Source organism: Chiloscyllium plagiosum, unplaced genomic scaffold (genome assembly GCF_037043375.1).
Source record: "Chiloscyllium plagiosum isolate Xiang-an unplaced genomic scaffold, Cpla_swu_hap1 HiC_scaffold_36, whole genome shotgun sequence".
NCBI lineage: Eukaryota > Metazoa > Chordata > Chondrichthyes > Orectolobiformes > Hemiscylliidae > Chiloscyllium > Chiloscyllium plagiosum.
The window spans coordinates 16,112,615-16,127,488 of record NW_028270174.1 but is presented as its reverse complement, the minus strand read 5'-3'; the positions used below and the strand labels follow the sequence as shown (position 1 = coordinate 16,127,488).

At 42.1% G+C, this 14,874-nt stretch overlaps 1 protein-coding gene across 3 annotated transcripts in view; it reads left to right on the top strand.

The window, feature by feature from the left end:
• psd3l (pleckstrin and Sec7 domain containing 3, like) overlaps nucleotides 1–14,874 on the top strand; it is a 441,070-nt gene that overhangs the window by 288,226 nt on the left and 137,970 nt on the right. For 2 of the 3 annotated variants that reach the window (XM_043674303.2, XM_087979987.1), the window contains one exon: nucleotides 4,815–4,873. In XM_043674303.2, the coding sequence (XP_043530238.1) occupies nucleotides 4,815–4,873 (59 nt within the window). Of the gene's footprint in view, nucleotides 1–4,814; nucleotides 4,874–14,463; nucleotides 14,512–14,874 lie in introns of all 3 variants that reach the window. The other variant, XM_043674302.2, reaches the window with a different exon arrangement.

Genomic DNA, 14,874 nt, shown 5'->3' with positions numbered 1-14,874 from the left:
GTCCCCAGAGCACTACACAGGGTATCTAAGGCTAGTGATGCTGAATGGCTGCAGTTTAGAGGGAATACTGATTGCCACCACAACACCATCAGCCCTGGTGAATGCTATGTCTAAGGATTCTTGCTGACAACTGAGGTCACATGCACAGTTGCTGCAGTGCTGGTGTTTACCATTAGCATAACAATTACGAATTCCAGGGAGTCCAGCAACGATTAAACATGAGATAAGATTTTATATATGTTATGTGAGTACTTTGAGACATGATGAATGCTAAGTGTTGCATGTCTGCAATGGGTTCCCAACACTCTCCCCGTCTGAGGACTTCATTTCACTCCATATAACCATCTGATAGAGAATGACTCCATCTCCAATAATATGTCGCGTTATTGACGGGATAATAGAAGGCATTCCGCTGTTTACCAGTGATGTCTATGTACTCACACGGACCTCACACTTTTTAATCTGTTCTTGATACAAGAGATTAGATTAGTCATTGCTCCCCGATCAATAATGTCTGCTCCCTCTACCAATTGCCTTCCCATCACGTTGGTGGCTGCTGAGATTTGGCAACTGGATCTTCCCACCATTTATTAGCTAAAAGCACAACCCAACTGTTTCATTCAGGAAGTAATAAACTCAAACAGGGAGCTGAACTGTTTGCTAGCCCCATCACTTCACTTAAATATTTACTGCCTTCTAATTTCTTCTGTCTTCAAGATGCTGCACAGTGATTGATTTCTGCTCCATAGTGAATTAAATTTTGTGGGTATGACAGGCTACATTGGATGACTATGCATTAACTAGATCTTCTGCTCTGCAGGTTTTGCAGCTAATCTTACGATGGTAAAAACTGCCAAAGTATGTTTGTTCAAGTTTAGCTGAGAAAAGACACATTTGGTCAAAGCTTTTCATCTTGCCCTCATCAGGAAAATTCACAAAAATTCAAATAAAGGGGACATCCAGCATTCATGCTGTATGGAGGGGACAGTGCTCATTAGTTGACAAATGGCTTATAGAGGCTTTGTTTAAACTTCAGGTTGGTGAGATGTGTGCCACAGGGATTGGTGATGGGACCTGAACTGTTCACAATTTCTATAAATAACATGGTTGAAAGGGCTGAGAGTATGGTTGCCAAATTTTCTGATGATAGGTGGGAAAGCAAGTTGTCAAGAAGTCAAAGGAGGCTGCAAAATAAACAGGTAAGTTAAGTGAGTGGATAAAGATGGAATGAATCATGCAGGAAAATGTGAAATTGTCCGTTTTGCGAGGTAGAATAAAGAAGCATAGCAAAGGGTAAGAAAGTACAGAGCTCTGAGATGCAGAAGGATTTGGGGTGCCCTTTTTATTATAAATCAGTTGGGAATAGTGCACCGATAATCGAGCTCCACTCTGTCACCAACCTTTACAAATGTATAAGTACCCAATTAAACCTCCGAGATGGTCAGTTTGCCTGATGGACTGCTATTCAGCACAAAAGTCATTCATACAGGTTTCCTAAGGAAAATAGGACAAAGTGAGGACTGCAGATGCTGGAGACCAGAGTTGAAAAGTGTGGTGCTGGAAAAGCGCAGCAGGTCAGGCAGCATCCGAGGAGCAGGAGAATCGACATTTTGGGCATAAGCTGAAGAAGGGCTTATGCCCAAAATGTCGATTCTCCTGCTCCTCGGATGCTGCCTGACCTGCTGCGCTTTTCCAGCACCACACTTTTCAACTTCCTAAAGAAAGTAGTTCTATTTGTTGTAAACTGACTTATTCTTTAACAAATGACCACAAAAATTGGATTCTAATTTACTCCTGTATGACTTAAACTATACTCCTTTAAACTCTACACATTCATTCACAAACAGAATCATAGAGTAATACGGCATGGAAACAGACCCTTCAGTCCAACCAGACATCCTAATCTGATCTAGTCCCATTTGCCAGCACTTGGTCCATATCCCTCTAAGCTCTTCCAATTCATATACTCATTCAGACGCCTTTCAAATATTGCAATTGTACCATCCTCCACTACTTCCTCTGGCAGCTCAGTCCACACACACACCACCCTCTGAGTGAAAAGGATACTCCTCAGGTTCTTTTTAAATGTATCTCCTTTCACCTTAAACTTATGCCCTCAAGCTTTGGACTCCCCCGCTCCCCTAGGAAAAAGACCTCGGCTATTCACACCATCAATGAAAGCAAAAGAGATGGATGCGCACAAATATCACAGATAGAAAAATATAGACAGAGACAACTTTCTGTAGGTCCAACGTCCAAACCATAAGGAAGAGAGTTGTTTCTCAATTTTGATTTTAGGAATGGTGACATGATATTGTCTGCAAAGCGATAGTTGATCTTTGATTCAGTAGCTGATCCTATCAATCCTACTTAATCTTCAACTGCTCTTATTACTTTTTATCTATCTAGCTAAGGAGGAGAAAGTGAGGTCTGCAGATGCTGGAGATCAAAGTTGAAACTTTATTGCTGGAACAGCACAGCAGGTCAGGCAGCATCCAGGGAACAGGAGATTCGACGTTTCGGGCACAGGCCCTTCTTCAGGAATTTCCTGAAGAAGGGCCTGTGCCCGAAACGTCGAACATCTATCTAGCTAAATCAACTTCCATTTTCCACTTCAAAAAGGGAAATTCCTTACATGAATCACAAAAGGTTAGTATGCAGATATGGCAAGTAATTTGGAGTCTTGAATACAAAATTAGGGAGGTTGAGTCTCAGTTATGCAGGGCACTCGTCAGATTGCATCTGGAATATTGTACACAGTATTGGGCTGTTGGAGGCAATTTGGAGAAGGATTATTAGACTAACACTTGGAATGTGTAGTTATCTTACGGGGAAAGGTTGGACAGGTTAGGCTTGTTGAGAGTGTGTTGCTGGAAAAGCACGGCAGGTCAGGCAGCAGCCGAGGAGCAGGAAAATCGATGTTTCGGGCCAGAGCCCCTCTCCTATCTACTGGAGATTACAACAGGAAGAGATTATTTGATTGAACCACATAAGATCATGAACGGTCTTGATAGGGTACTTATGGAAAGGATGTTTCCTCTAATGAGTGAATCTAGGACTAGGAGCCACTGTTTAAAAATGTGTGTTTGACCATTTAAACCGAGATGAGCTGAACTAGTTTTCTCAGTCTTTGAAACTTTCTTCCTGAAAAAGAGTGCTTGAATATTTTCGAAAAGACAAGGTAGCTGCATTCTTGTTAAGCAAGGGGGTGAAAGGTCGTTAAGGACAGTTGGGAATGCAGACTTGAGGTTACAAATCACATCAGTCCTGCCTGACCTTACAGAGTGGCTTGAGGGGCTGAATAGCCTGCTGCTGCTTCTAACTTGTATGTTCATAAAGAAAGCCTCCGATTGGACAGGGATATTACGCTGTGAAATAAATCATCAAATGGTCACTGCCCTTGTTGAGTTGAAATGGGTTCAGTACATACCCGTGCTCCTCCAGTCTGTGAAGAATGTGGCTCCATGTATTACAATCTAACTCCCATGGCAACACGTCCACCAATCAGCATCCACTTGCTCACCAGTTGGCACTTTCATCTCATACAGTATTAAATGTTAATTTTTCCCCTTATTGACATTCTTGCAAATTGTCCTGATGAGTGCAAGGTGAGAATCTTCAACCGTGTGTGTTTTTTTTCCAGCAATACTCTCATATATTAATCATTATTTTCTCAAGTGAATGTTGGAAAAATGCATCTCTGAGGAAATGGATTAAAGCCTGGTTCTCAGAAAATGGTCTGATTGGAATTTGTGAACACACTGTTGAGATTTGTTTTCGCTCGCCTGGTTCCAAGGTGTGTGCTGGGAGCTGGATGGTTCAGCTCATACTGTTCCATTCTCAGGCTTGTCTGGTCTCCTCTCTGTGGGCAAACAAGAGAGAGATGGAGACCTAAATAGAGACAAAGCCAGTTGTTGATTTTGGTACGTGCCTAATATACGCAGTCATCAATTTGTTGCAATTTTCTGGTAGTCGATTGAGAAGCAGCAATTCAGATATGACATGTGAGTTAATTAGGCGAAGAAAGGGAACATATGGCCCATGACCAATGAAAACGCTTCACTAATTCTGAAGCCATTTTGTGAAATGGAGGCAGCTCGCTCCCACATCCCAGGTGTTCTGTAGTCTTTTGTGATGATCTTTGATAGCAGCTGTCTTGGGCTGATGTAGGGAAACCCCTGGTCCTGCGCAAGGAACATGCTCATCCCCTGGATACTCTCGCTTCTATCCCCCTCCCCCCACCTATTCGCTATACATTGTGAGGGGGCTGGCCACCTTTGCTATGTCAATCACCAATCTAAACCCGCTTGGCCAATGACCATGAGCAACTACATGTGATACCAACGTGACTGTTGTCCCTTGCCCACATCCATGGCAAGGTTAATTTCCATTCCTTCCAAGAACACAATATCTTTATTTTTGAAAACATTGCAGTCATAGTGGAGTAGTGTGGCAATTGATACATTTTTGATGTGCATCCTAACTTAATATCCTTCCCTCAGTTTTCACATGGTGGAGGTCTATTTGTATTTGCAGAAGGCTAATTACTGCTACAATACTCCGTCTACACAGAAAATACTCAATATGAAATACTGAGAGAATTTCCATTTTAACAAGAACCCCGATTCCCAACACTGCATTGTGAATCAAGATGTGCTTCAGCGTTTTCAACTGTCAATGCTAGGTGATGGGAATGGTCTTTCAACAGTCTGTCATCTCAGTATCAAGTTGTCATATTCAGTTAAGGCTGGAATTGTCAGATTGCAATGCTTTTAATGCTGAGCACTAGAGTAAGTCTTTCTGTCCTCTTACAGATGGGGTCCATTGCCTTACTTGTGCACTGATGTTGTTGAATACAGATCTTCATGGCCACGTGAGTAATGGAACCCTTTGAAAAACAATCTGACATGGTCAAATAGAATGGTTGGGAGAATGGATTTGTTGTGATATAATTCAGATTCTTGTTCTGATAGGAATGTATCAAAGTACTTATTTTTCATTCGGAGCGATGATTCTTGATTTAGTTCACAAACTGAGTCTACTTGGGTATAGCTTAATTGATTCAAATTACAGGGCGTCCCTGATTACGAATGTCCAATGTACGAATGCACTTCCGTACATGGGTAATTTTAAAGATCTGCCTTATGACCATTTCCTGTACTTGTGAATGGTGACTTTATATTGTCCTGCATTGTGTTGCAACTTGTTTACAAATTGACTTGCGAACAGACTCAACAATGGAACCCATTCACGACCTGGGGACTGCCTATAGTTTGCAATCTGAAGTTGCCATATTTCTCTAATGTTGTTAGCTTGAATAAATGTTACCATTCTGAAGAACATCAACATTGATTTAGTCAGAGTGATTAATGCTCCTGGGATGTGCATTCAAATCCCACCGTGGCAGCTACTGGAATTTAAATTCAGTTAATAAAATCTGGGGTGTTCAGTAATGGTGACTATGACAGCTCCGATCTTTGTAAAAATCCATCTGGTTCACTATACCATTGAGGGCAGGAAATCTGCTGTCTTTACTCTCCCTGATCTACTGGTGACTCCATCCCCACAGTAATGTGGTTGAATTTTCATTTCTGTCTGAAATGGTGTAGAAAACCACTAACTCAATCAGTATCAAGGGTTAGTCTTGCCATTGACTCCCATATCCTATGAAAGCATGTTTTAAAAGAAGCCTCAAGCTGTGAGCGCAGGCCGAGAATGGAAACATTTCATGAATGGGACCATAGCCACTCACCATCTTACAGGCAATTCAAGAACTTGGGTTTACTCACAATGCTGGGTTCTGTTTGCCTATTTGGGACCACATGGTGAATCAAGAGTTGCTTCAGCCTTGGTTTGATCACGCCATCAGTATGCATTGGTGGAGTATTTTGAGATGCATCTCTGTTGGACTGTTCAAGACTGTGCTTCAATATGCAATCCCAATGCATTTCAACAACTCAATCTGGTTAAACAGTATGAAGGGATCCTGGGCTCTGTATTTCAATGGCCACCACTTTTAGAATCCTGTGGGCTATGAAAGAACCTCACCCTTAGAAGATTATAAGAGTGCAGGATGACATGCATGGAGGTAGCTCACACAGCATCACAGTCCTTTGCTGGAACAGTAGCTAGCCTCCAGGTTAGTGCGCTAGGCCCAATCAACTTCCACTACTTCATCTTTTCTTTCTCGTAAGGTGAGATGTAGGGATGATTGGACAACATCATTCATGACTCTTCAGATACTGAAGCAGTGCATGTTCAAATGTAGCAAGGTCTAGGAAGTGTTTAAGCGTGATCTGCCAAGTAGCAAATAACATTCACGTCACCAAAGTGCCAGGCAGTGAGCACCTCTAACAAGAGCGAATTTAACTATTGCCCCTTGACATTCAGAGGCATCACCATCACTCGATCTCCCCATTGACAGCATGTTAAATACTATGTACAAGAGAAAGTTAGAGGCTGGGAATTCTGAAGCAAGTAACCTCCTTCCTGACTACAAAAGTCCAGGTTGCCATCTGCATGGTACAAGTCACGAGTGTGATGGAAAACTCCCCATCTGCCTGGATTAGTGCATTCCTGGTGAAGGGCCTTTGCCCGAAGCGTCAATTCTCCTGCTCCTCAGATGCTGCCTGACCTGTTGTGCTTTTCCAGCGCCACACTCTCAACTCTGGATTAGTGCAGTGCCAACAACATCCAAGGAACCCAACATGATCCAGAAAAAAAGCCTGTTTAATTGACCCTTTCACTGTTCACTCCCTTCAGCACTGGCACAATGGGCAATGTGCTATCCATTGCAACAGCCCACCCCCAGGCTGTATAGACAGCACCTTCCAAACCCACAACCTCTACCATCTATAAGAACTAAGGCAGCAGATGTATGGGGACACCACCATGTCTTCCCTCCAAACCACACACCATCCTGACTTGGAAATAAAGTCATGGACTTCGCTCCCCAATGTCATTGTGGGTGTACCCTACACCATATGGTCTTGAGTATTTCAAGAAAGTAGCTCGGCAGCACATTTTCAAAGGCAAATGGAGATGGATCATAAAAACTGGTCCAGCCAATTTGTTCACATCCCACAAGTGCATTTAAAAAAAGGAAGGAAATACTTTGCTGCTGGATAACGGCCAGCTGAATTCTAAATACGTTCATGGTAACCTTCTCACCAAACCTCTCTGCCACTCCTGTATAATGAACTGCATTAGATAAAGTCAAAATACTGGAGTGCCCAAGCATACCAGGCAGACCTGTTTATTCTTGCACATCCTGTTGAATAAGGTTAATGCATTCATTATTGATGTAGCAAAGAGATATCTCATCACCCACAAGCATGTGGTCATTCTATCCTTTGAGTTGTTTCGATTTAAGTACTTTAGCCATAATAAGGAATTAACTGAGAGGAAAGAGAAAGGAAAATAGCTCCCTCAGATTGTGTCTGTCCTTTTGTAGTGAAGTGTTTTCAGTCAACCACCAGAGGTAAGAGGAAAAGAAATGAGGGTGAGAATCACAAGGTCCAATTTAGATCATAAAGGGTCTTCTTATTAGATTCCTGGATTTTACAATTCTATGATTAAATAGTATAAAGTTCTACCACCTCCCCTGGCAATGCATTCCAGACATCTTCTACCCTCTATCTATGTCAAAAAAACTTAGCTCACGTATCTATCTTCTTTAAACCTTCCCTCACCTTAAACCTATGGTCTCCTCGACATCTGCCACCCACTCCCACCAACCTGTCAGTGTCCTTTTTGGAGTTTCACACTGTCCACCCCTCAGCGCTCCTTTTCTTTGCTCTATGGACCAAGTAAGAACAAGTATAAATGGTTTATAGCTTTGAAAGAATGGAACCTTTTTTTGTAGTTTCCGGTTAGGAGTAACATTTAAGTAGATTTTCTGGTAAAGATTGTACTGGAATTACATCTGTGCATAACCTGTTCCTGTTATGATCTATGTCCTATATCATTACAGAGGAACCTTGATTATCCGAAGGGCACTGGCAGGGAGTATTTCATTCGGTTAATCGAATTTTGGATAATCGAATGCTGGATAACTTAGTTATCCAAGCATCGGGACCTTGTGATCTTGTTTGGATAATCTGAAGTTCGGTTAATCGAATTTCGGATAATCAAATCCTGGATAATCGAGGTTCCTCTGTAGTTTCTAGAATGAAATATCTTCTTATTCTGGAATCAAATTAACTTTGCTGTTTGCACAAGTATAGCTTACTGATGGCCTTGCAAACATGGTTTATAATATTCCCCAGGTATTAGCATTATCTGCTCCTGATTGTCTGTGCATCCAACTAAATGAGATGTGCATCCATGTTTCTGTGCTCAGCTCTGTGCTGCACCTCTTCAATGCCATGCATTATCTATGGCAATATTCAACTGAAGACCAGTATGATAAAGGTTGCAAATTCCTCCATGATTGCTACTTATTGGGGCTTTATGAAATCAGAAAATTGGGAACAAATGTTGGTGTTATTTTCAAGTTAAATTGATTTGTTCTTGGATCCCTCACTCTGAGAGCAAAGGCTTGAGACCATTTAGCTAATGCTCACACTCAAGATTACGCAATCTTTCAAGTTTACTTCCATCTCCATAATTATGAATGGCTTTTATCTACAGTGGAAAGAATGCCCTGTGCTTTTCCATTCAAAACATGTCAAAGTAATTATCTAATTTTCTACCTGTGGCAAATCACCAACAGGCGATGTATTTCCGAACAGCGCCATTGAACACAATGGGGCTATAGTTTGGGATTTGCAATGGGAAGGTCTGTCTGAAATTGCTGTTAGCAATGCAACCTCGAAGTCTTACTTCAATTCCAGTTCTTGATGAGATGTTTGTTCCCTTTCACTATTTAAACTGAATGTGAGAGAGCAAGTCCCCTTTTACTTTTCCAGGTGGGAAGCTAAAATTCCACCTTGACTTTCTACTTCAGAGGATATGATGTTATTGAACAGCTTGCAGACCATCGGACTGCTCTTTCATAGAGAGAGGTGACTGGTGGTAGTTTAACCGGAAGATCACCACACCTCAGGTGATGGGGAGAGGTTGAGAAAGAGAATCCTTCACATTAACCTCAGGTATTGAACCCACACTGTTGGTGTGAATGTTCATTGTAAACCAGCTGTCCATCCAACTGAGTTAACTGACCCCTACACAAAAACTAAATTTGTTGAAATGAGTTTACTGTCTGATTGTTCCCACGTGTAGAAAATTGTAAGTTTGTGCAGGGAGATGAGACAGCTGCAGTAATGCAACATGAGATGCTGAACCGAATATTTGGTTTGCTCAAGAAAGAAAATTACAAGTACCTGTTTTACATGTAGACAGTGCCCCTTTGTAAAAGAATTGCTCGGTTTGCAGATTTACAACTCAACAAATCTAACGTTGATCTTGCTTTTGTACACCTCCTGTGCAGCTGTAACTGTATGCCTCACTCTGGTCAATCACCCTAAGCTCTGCATGTCCTCATTATGATCTGTCTGTACTGCATGCAAAACACAACTTTTCACTCTACTGAGGTGCACGTGATAACATTAAATAAAAACATTTTTGACTGAAGTGCGCAGTCCTGTTCTAAGAAGGTTTTAGATTTGTTTTTTACGACGAGAAGGATCGAAGGGTATGAGGAGAACGTACTGAGTTGGGTGATCAGCCATGAGCATGTTGAATGACAGAATAGGCTTAAAGGGCTGAAGGGCCTACTGTTGTTCCTATTTTGTATGTTTCTCTGATGGCCTAAGCAGTCAAATTGTTCAAGAATGTGAGCGTGGTTGTATTTGGGCAAGTTAAACTCCATTACGATCATCATTCTTCTGAGGCTTCACTTGCCATTAGTGCCGTTTCATCAGGATAAAAGTCACTTGATTAGCAGCTGTTTGATTTCTGCCCCTGGTCCTGTTAATTTCTTCAAAGATAAAGCAGTTTTATTGGTGGTACGTATATGGAATGAGCTGCCAGAGGAAGTAGCAGAGGCTCTTACAATTGCAACATTTAAAAGGTATCTGGATGGGTATATGAAAGGAAGGGTTTAGAGGGATATGGGCCGGGTGCTGGCAGGTGGGATTAGATTGAGTTGAGATATCTGGTCGATACGGACAAGTTGGACTGAAAGGTCTGTTTCCTTGCTGTACATCTCTATGACTCTATAAATGAGCACCTACAGTACACAGTGGTGCCTACAGATAACACATGCTTCAGTCATTTAGAAATGGGTTTCTAGAGCTGGATGTTCCCAGCGCTGCTTGTTGAGTATAAATGTATATGAGGTGGAAGATGGAACTATTGTCACAGTGTATTTATTCCTTCTTATTCCTCCTATATTTCGAGATACCATGGAGTGTTTTCCATGGGTGTGAGGGAGTTGCCTCACATTGGTCTGGTGTCTTTCCCAGAAGCTGGTACAAAATTGGGATTAGCAAAATCCTGGCAGAAGGCTGTCCTTTTTAATATTGATAGTCCTTTGGGATTTGGGAGTCGCTAGAGGTGACTGCCCACCTCTAATTGCCTCTGTCTTTACAATGTGTGCTCTGATGGTGCTCCTGCTGCTCCTGGATCGGGAGTTCCAGGATTTTGACTCACGGCCAGCTGAGGTGGAGCGATGTGCATCTAAGTGAGGACAGTGTGTGTGAAGTCCCCATACCTCCCGTGTCTGTTTGGGTGGTGGAGGTGATGGTTTTGGGCGGTACTACCAAAGAAATTCCGACAACATCCATTTGTCCACACCGTATGACTAGACATGACAGGGGTCTCACAGATAGGGTTGACAACAATGTTCCCTGACCTTGAAGCCCACGTTCCACCACTCAAGATGTTTATCTTGTTTGTTCACAGGATCTGAGTTTTGCTGGTGAGGCCAGCATTTATTGTCCATTGCTACACAACCCAGTGGCTAACTGGGCCATTTCAAATTGCATTGAATGTGGGGGTAGGGAGGGGGGGAGGTCACGAAATAAGACACACCTGGTCAGGATTTCATTTCCTAAAAGAAATTAACAAATAATCTGAGTTTTTTACAACATTCCAGTAATTTCACGGTCACTATTATTGACATTAGCTTTATTTTTCTCATTTGTTTAACTCATTCACTTTAAATTTCCCAGCTGTCCTGGTGGAAATTGAACTCATGCCTGAAGTTAATTGGTCCAGGATCTGGATTATCACCCTACAGGACTGGCATAGCAGGTATAGGGTTCACATTTCTTACCCTTACAGGATCCACAAAAGCTGATTCCTGAGGCGCTGCACACCTCACTGTCCATCTATGGAAGTATGCCCCATTCATTTCAACGTTTTGTCTCCACCTCTTCTTGGCATGGACCTGAAACCACACAGTACAATATCTGATGGCTTTGCAATTCCAAATGTTCATTCCATCGAAACACTGAGCCCGTAATTAAAGTTCTCCCAGGCTTAGCTTTTGTCAGATGTTTGATCATTGCAATTTTACCAACCTTTTTGAATGTGCACATTTTCTGAATGAGGTATTCACCACTGGAATAGGTCGGAGAAATTGCTGCTTGTAGCACGATGTCTTTAGGAAACTGTGATACGTGTAAATACTTAAATGTGCTGATCCTTCTATCAGTCTATATCTGAGTAGTCCTACCTATGCATAATGGTTTGTGTCTTTTGCATGACTTAATGGATACATACACACAATGGTTTCTTACAATTAGTCTGTTCATTTTTTTGTGGGATGTGGCTCTTGCTGACAAGGCCAGCATTTGTTGCCCATCCCTAAATGACCTTGAACTGAACATGTTCCCAGAACCTCCCAGACCATGGTGGCAAGGTGGCTCAGTGGTTAGCATTGCTGCCTCATACTGCCAGCGACCTGGGTTCGATTCCAGCCTCAGGCGACTGTCTGTATGGCGTTTGCACATTCTCCCCGTGTCTGTGTGGGTTTCTTCTGGGTGCTATGGTTTTTTCCCACAGTCCAAAGATGTGCAGCTTAGATGGTTTGGCCATGTTAAGTTGCCCATAGTGTCCAGGTATCTACAGACTAGGTGGATTAGCCATGGGAAATGCAGGATAATAGGATAGGGAATGTAGGTCTGGATGAGATGCTCTTAAGAGGGTCAGTATGGATTCAATGGGCCAAATGGCCTGCTTCCACACTGTAGGATTTCAATGATTTCAGAAAGCAGTTAAGAGTCAACCACAATACTATGTGGTTCTGGAGTCATATGTAGGCCATACCAGGTAAGGATGGCACATTTCCCTCCCTAAAGAACATTAGTGGTTTTGACAACGGTCAATGATAGTTGTCATGGTCACCACAACCATTACTAAACTCTGCACTATCAACATTCTGAATTGGACTAGTCATATTGAAAAAGACTGCAGAAGGATCCTTAGACAACATCTTCCATACCTGTGAACATTGCCATTTAGAAAGACAAAGGCAGCAAATACATAGGAACATCACCATCTGCAAGTTGCACTCCAAGCCACTTGCTATCCTGGCTTGGACACTTTGGTCAAAATCTCTGGAACTTCTTTCTTCCCTAACTGCGTTGTGGATGTTCCTACACCACAAGAAGGTGCGACTCAAGAAGGCAGGAGAGCACCACTTTCTCAAGGGTAGTTAGGGATGCTGACCCAGACAGTGACGTCCACATCCCATGTATGAATGAAAATAAAAGATACAATGTGAGACCATGTCCAGGTTGATGATGGACATTTTTAGTACAAAGCAATAAATTGTATAAAATCTTTATGCACTTGGTCCCAGCAAAATGTGAAGGATTTCTGAAGGGTACCTTCTACCATTTGGAAGTAGGAAACTTGCCCAGTGAACTCCCTCATTCAAGGGTTTAATCTTTTATACTAGTTGTTGGCCACTCAGTTGTTTGTATCTTTTTTATATTTTCCATAGATTCCCTGGGTCTAGCATGAGACGACAGATCTCAAACCACTTCCGCCATTCAATTCGATCATGGCTGATCTGTATCACAACTCCATCTATAATCTTAAAATCCTGTCCTGGCAAAAACCCCATACAAACACAGTTCTGAAAGTTTCAACTGACTTAACCTTGGCAACTATTTAGGAGCAAGTACTAGATTTCTCTTTGTAGGAAGAAATACGTTTTAATATTTCTTCACATTTTAAGGCGACCCCATCAAATCCTTCAATCAGCTTAAAGCTTGAATTTGATTACCTCCTAATCTTCAAAACGAAACTGCAGTTTGAAAGGCAGTAATAGCAGTAAGCTTGCAGAGACAATGCACTGATAACATGATCCACTGCTCACTGTGAGGATGTGAAATTGTTCAGATTTGGTGATTACCAAACAATGACACCAATGCTCACAGAGACATTACCTAAGTGTTTACATGGAATGGTGGACAGCTCTGCAGAATGCTAACTCTAAAACACTAATTAAACAGTCTTGTTGTAAGCAAAAAGGGATTCATTAAGTCATCTTAAATTGTTGCCCTGCCATCATAACTGAGGGGTGAAATTACTGTCCTCGATCTCATGTGCATTGTTCTGGTAATCTTCCCGACATGAGACGGTCTCTTATCCTGTTGTATTGTCTACAACACTTTACTGGATAAACAGTAACAGATTGGTCATTTAACTTCTGGCTTGCAATAAGTTGACTACTGCGGATACAAATTATTTATGTTTTTTTCACAAATGCATGGCTTATTAATAGAGAGTCCTGCTAATACCTTCTGTTGCATGTAGCCAGTTGCTTGTCAGAATAAGCAAAATAATTGCATGAAATACTAACAAAGTTTTTGTCCCTGTTTTCTTCTCCATCTTCACAACCCCACCCCTATCCCTGGAACTCTTGCCTGTCTGCTTGTTTGCCTGGCTTGCTAGGTGGTAAGTTTTGCTTTAATCACGCTCTTTGCTTTTTTTTATATCAGAAGTTGATTGGAATAGCCACTGCTCCTCTGCCTCGCTGCAACTGTTTGTAATGAAGTGAGCACCGTGTCAGCATTCCCAGCTCCCGACTGTTTTGTCTCATGCGGCCTATAACAACACCAAAAGAAACTTGCCCGCATTCAGTGACGACACCAAAGGATATAAGCTGATTCCGTAAAGGCCTAACCAGGCCTTTCTACTCACTAAAATAACTAATGAAGCAAGTTTACTTTGTTACCTAAGCCCACTGCAGGAAACCTGTCCGGAGCTGGTGGTGCTGTAGCAATGAGATTCCAGTCTATATCAGGCTGGAGGTTATATTTAACACTCCAGTTAAGTTGCGACTTGGGCATCGGGTTTGCATCTGAATCTGAAATTAAGCTTAAACTGTAAATGCTGGCATGTTCGAGATTTATGTTGCACCAACAGAATCGATCTCCTCTCCTCTTTTAATACAGGGGGATAAAAAAGGAGAGTCCTTCACTTACACTGATCCAGCTCACTCAGAGCCAGCTGTCAGAGTGAACAGAACCTCTGACACTCCTTTTCTTTTCTTTATATTTTCCCCAGCACCCATGTTGTGTGTGTGCAGGTGCGGGACACAGTGAAAGACACAAGGTATACAAATCTTTATTCAATTTCCACCACCAGCAAGAAAACACCCGAGTGGCCAGTGACAAGCACTGCCCTTCTTGGAGGGCAATGCTGTGTGATCAAACAGTGAAGGGGAGGGCAGGGATTAAACCAAGACAGAGTTGGAGGGGGAAATAATACACTTCCCTCCTTAAGATTTATGTTGCATTCTGTCTCAGATGAGATCAAGAAAGGATTGGAAAAGACCCTCTGACCCATTGTTCAATCCCGCAAACTGTTGGTGCTTTGTGCCACTTGAATCTTGGGAGAGGCACAGTTCCAAATTAATCAATTTCGCCACAGAAACTAATTGAAAAGATTATTGCCTCTCTGATAATAGCATGCAGT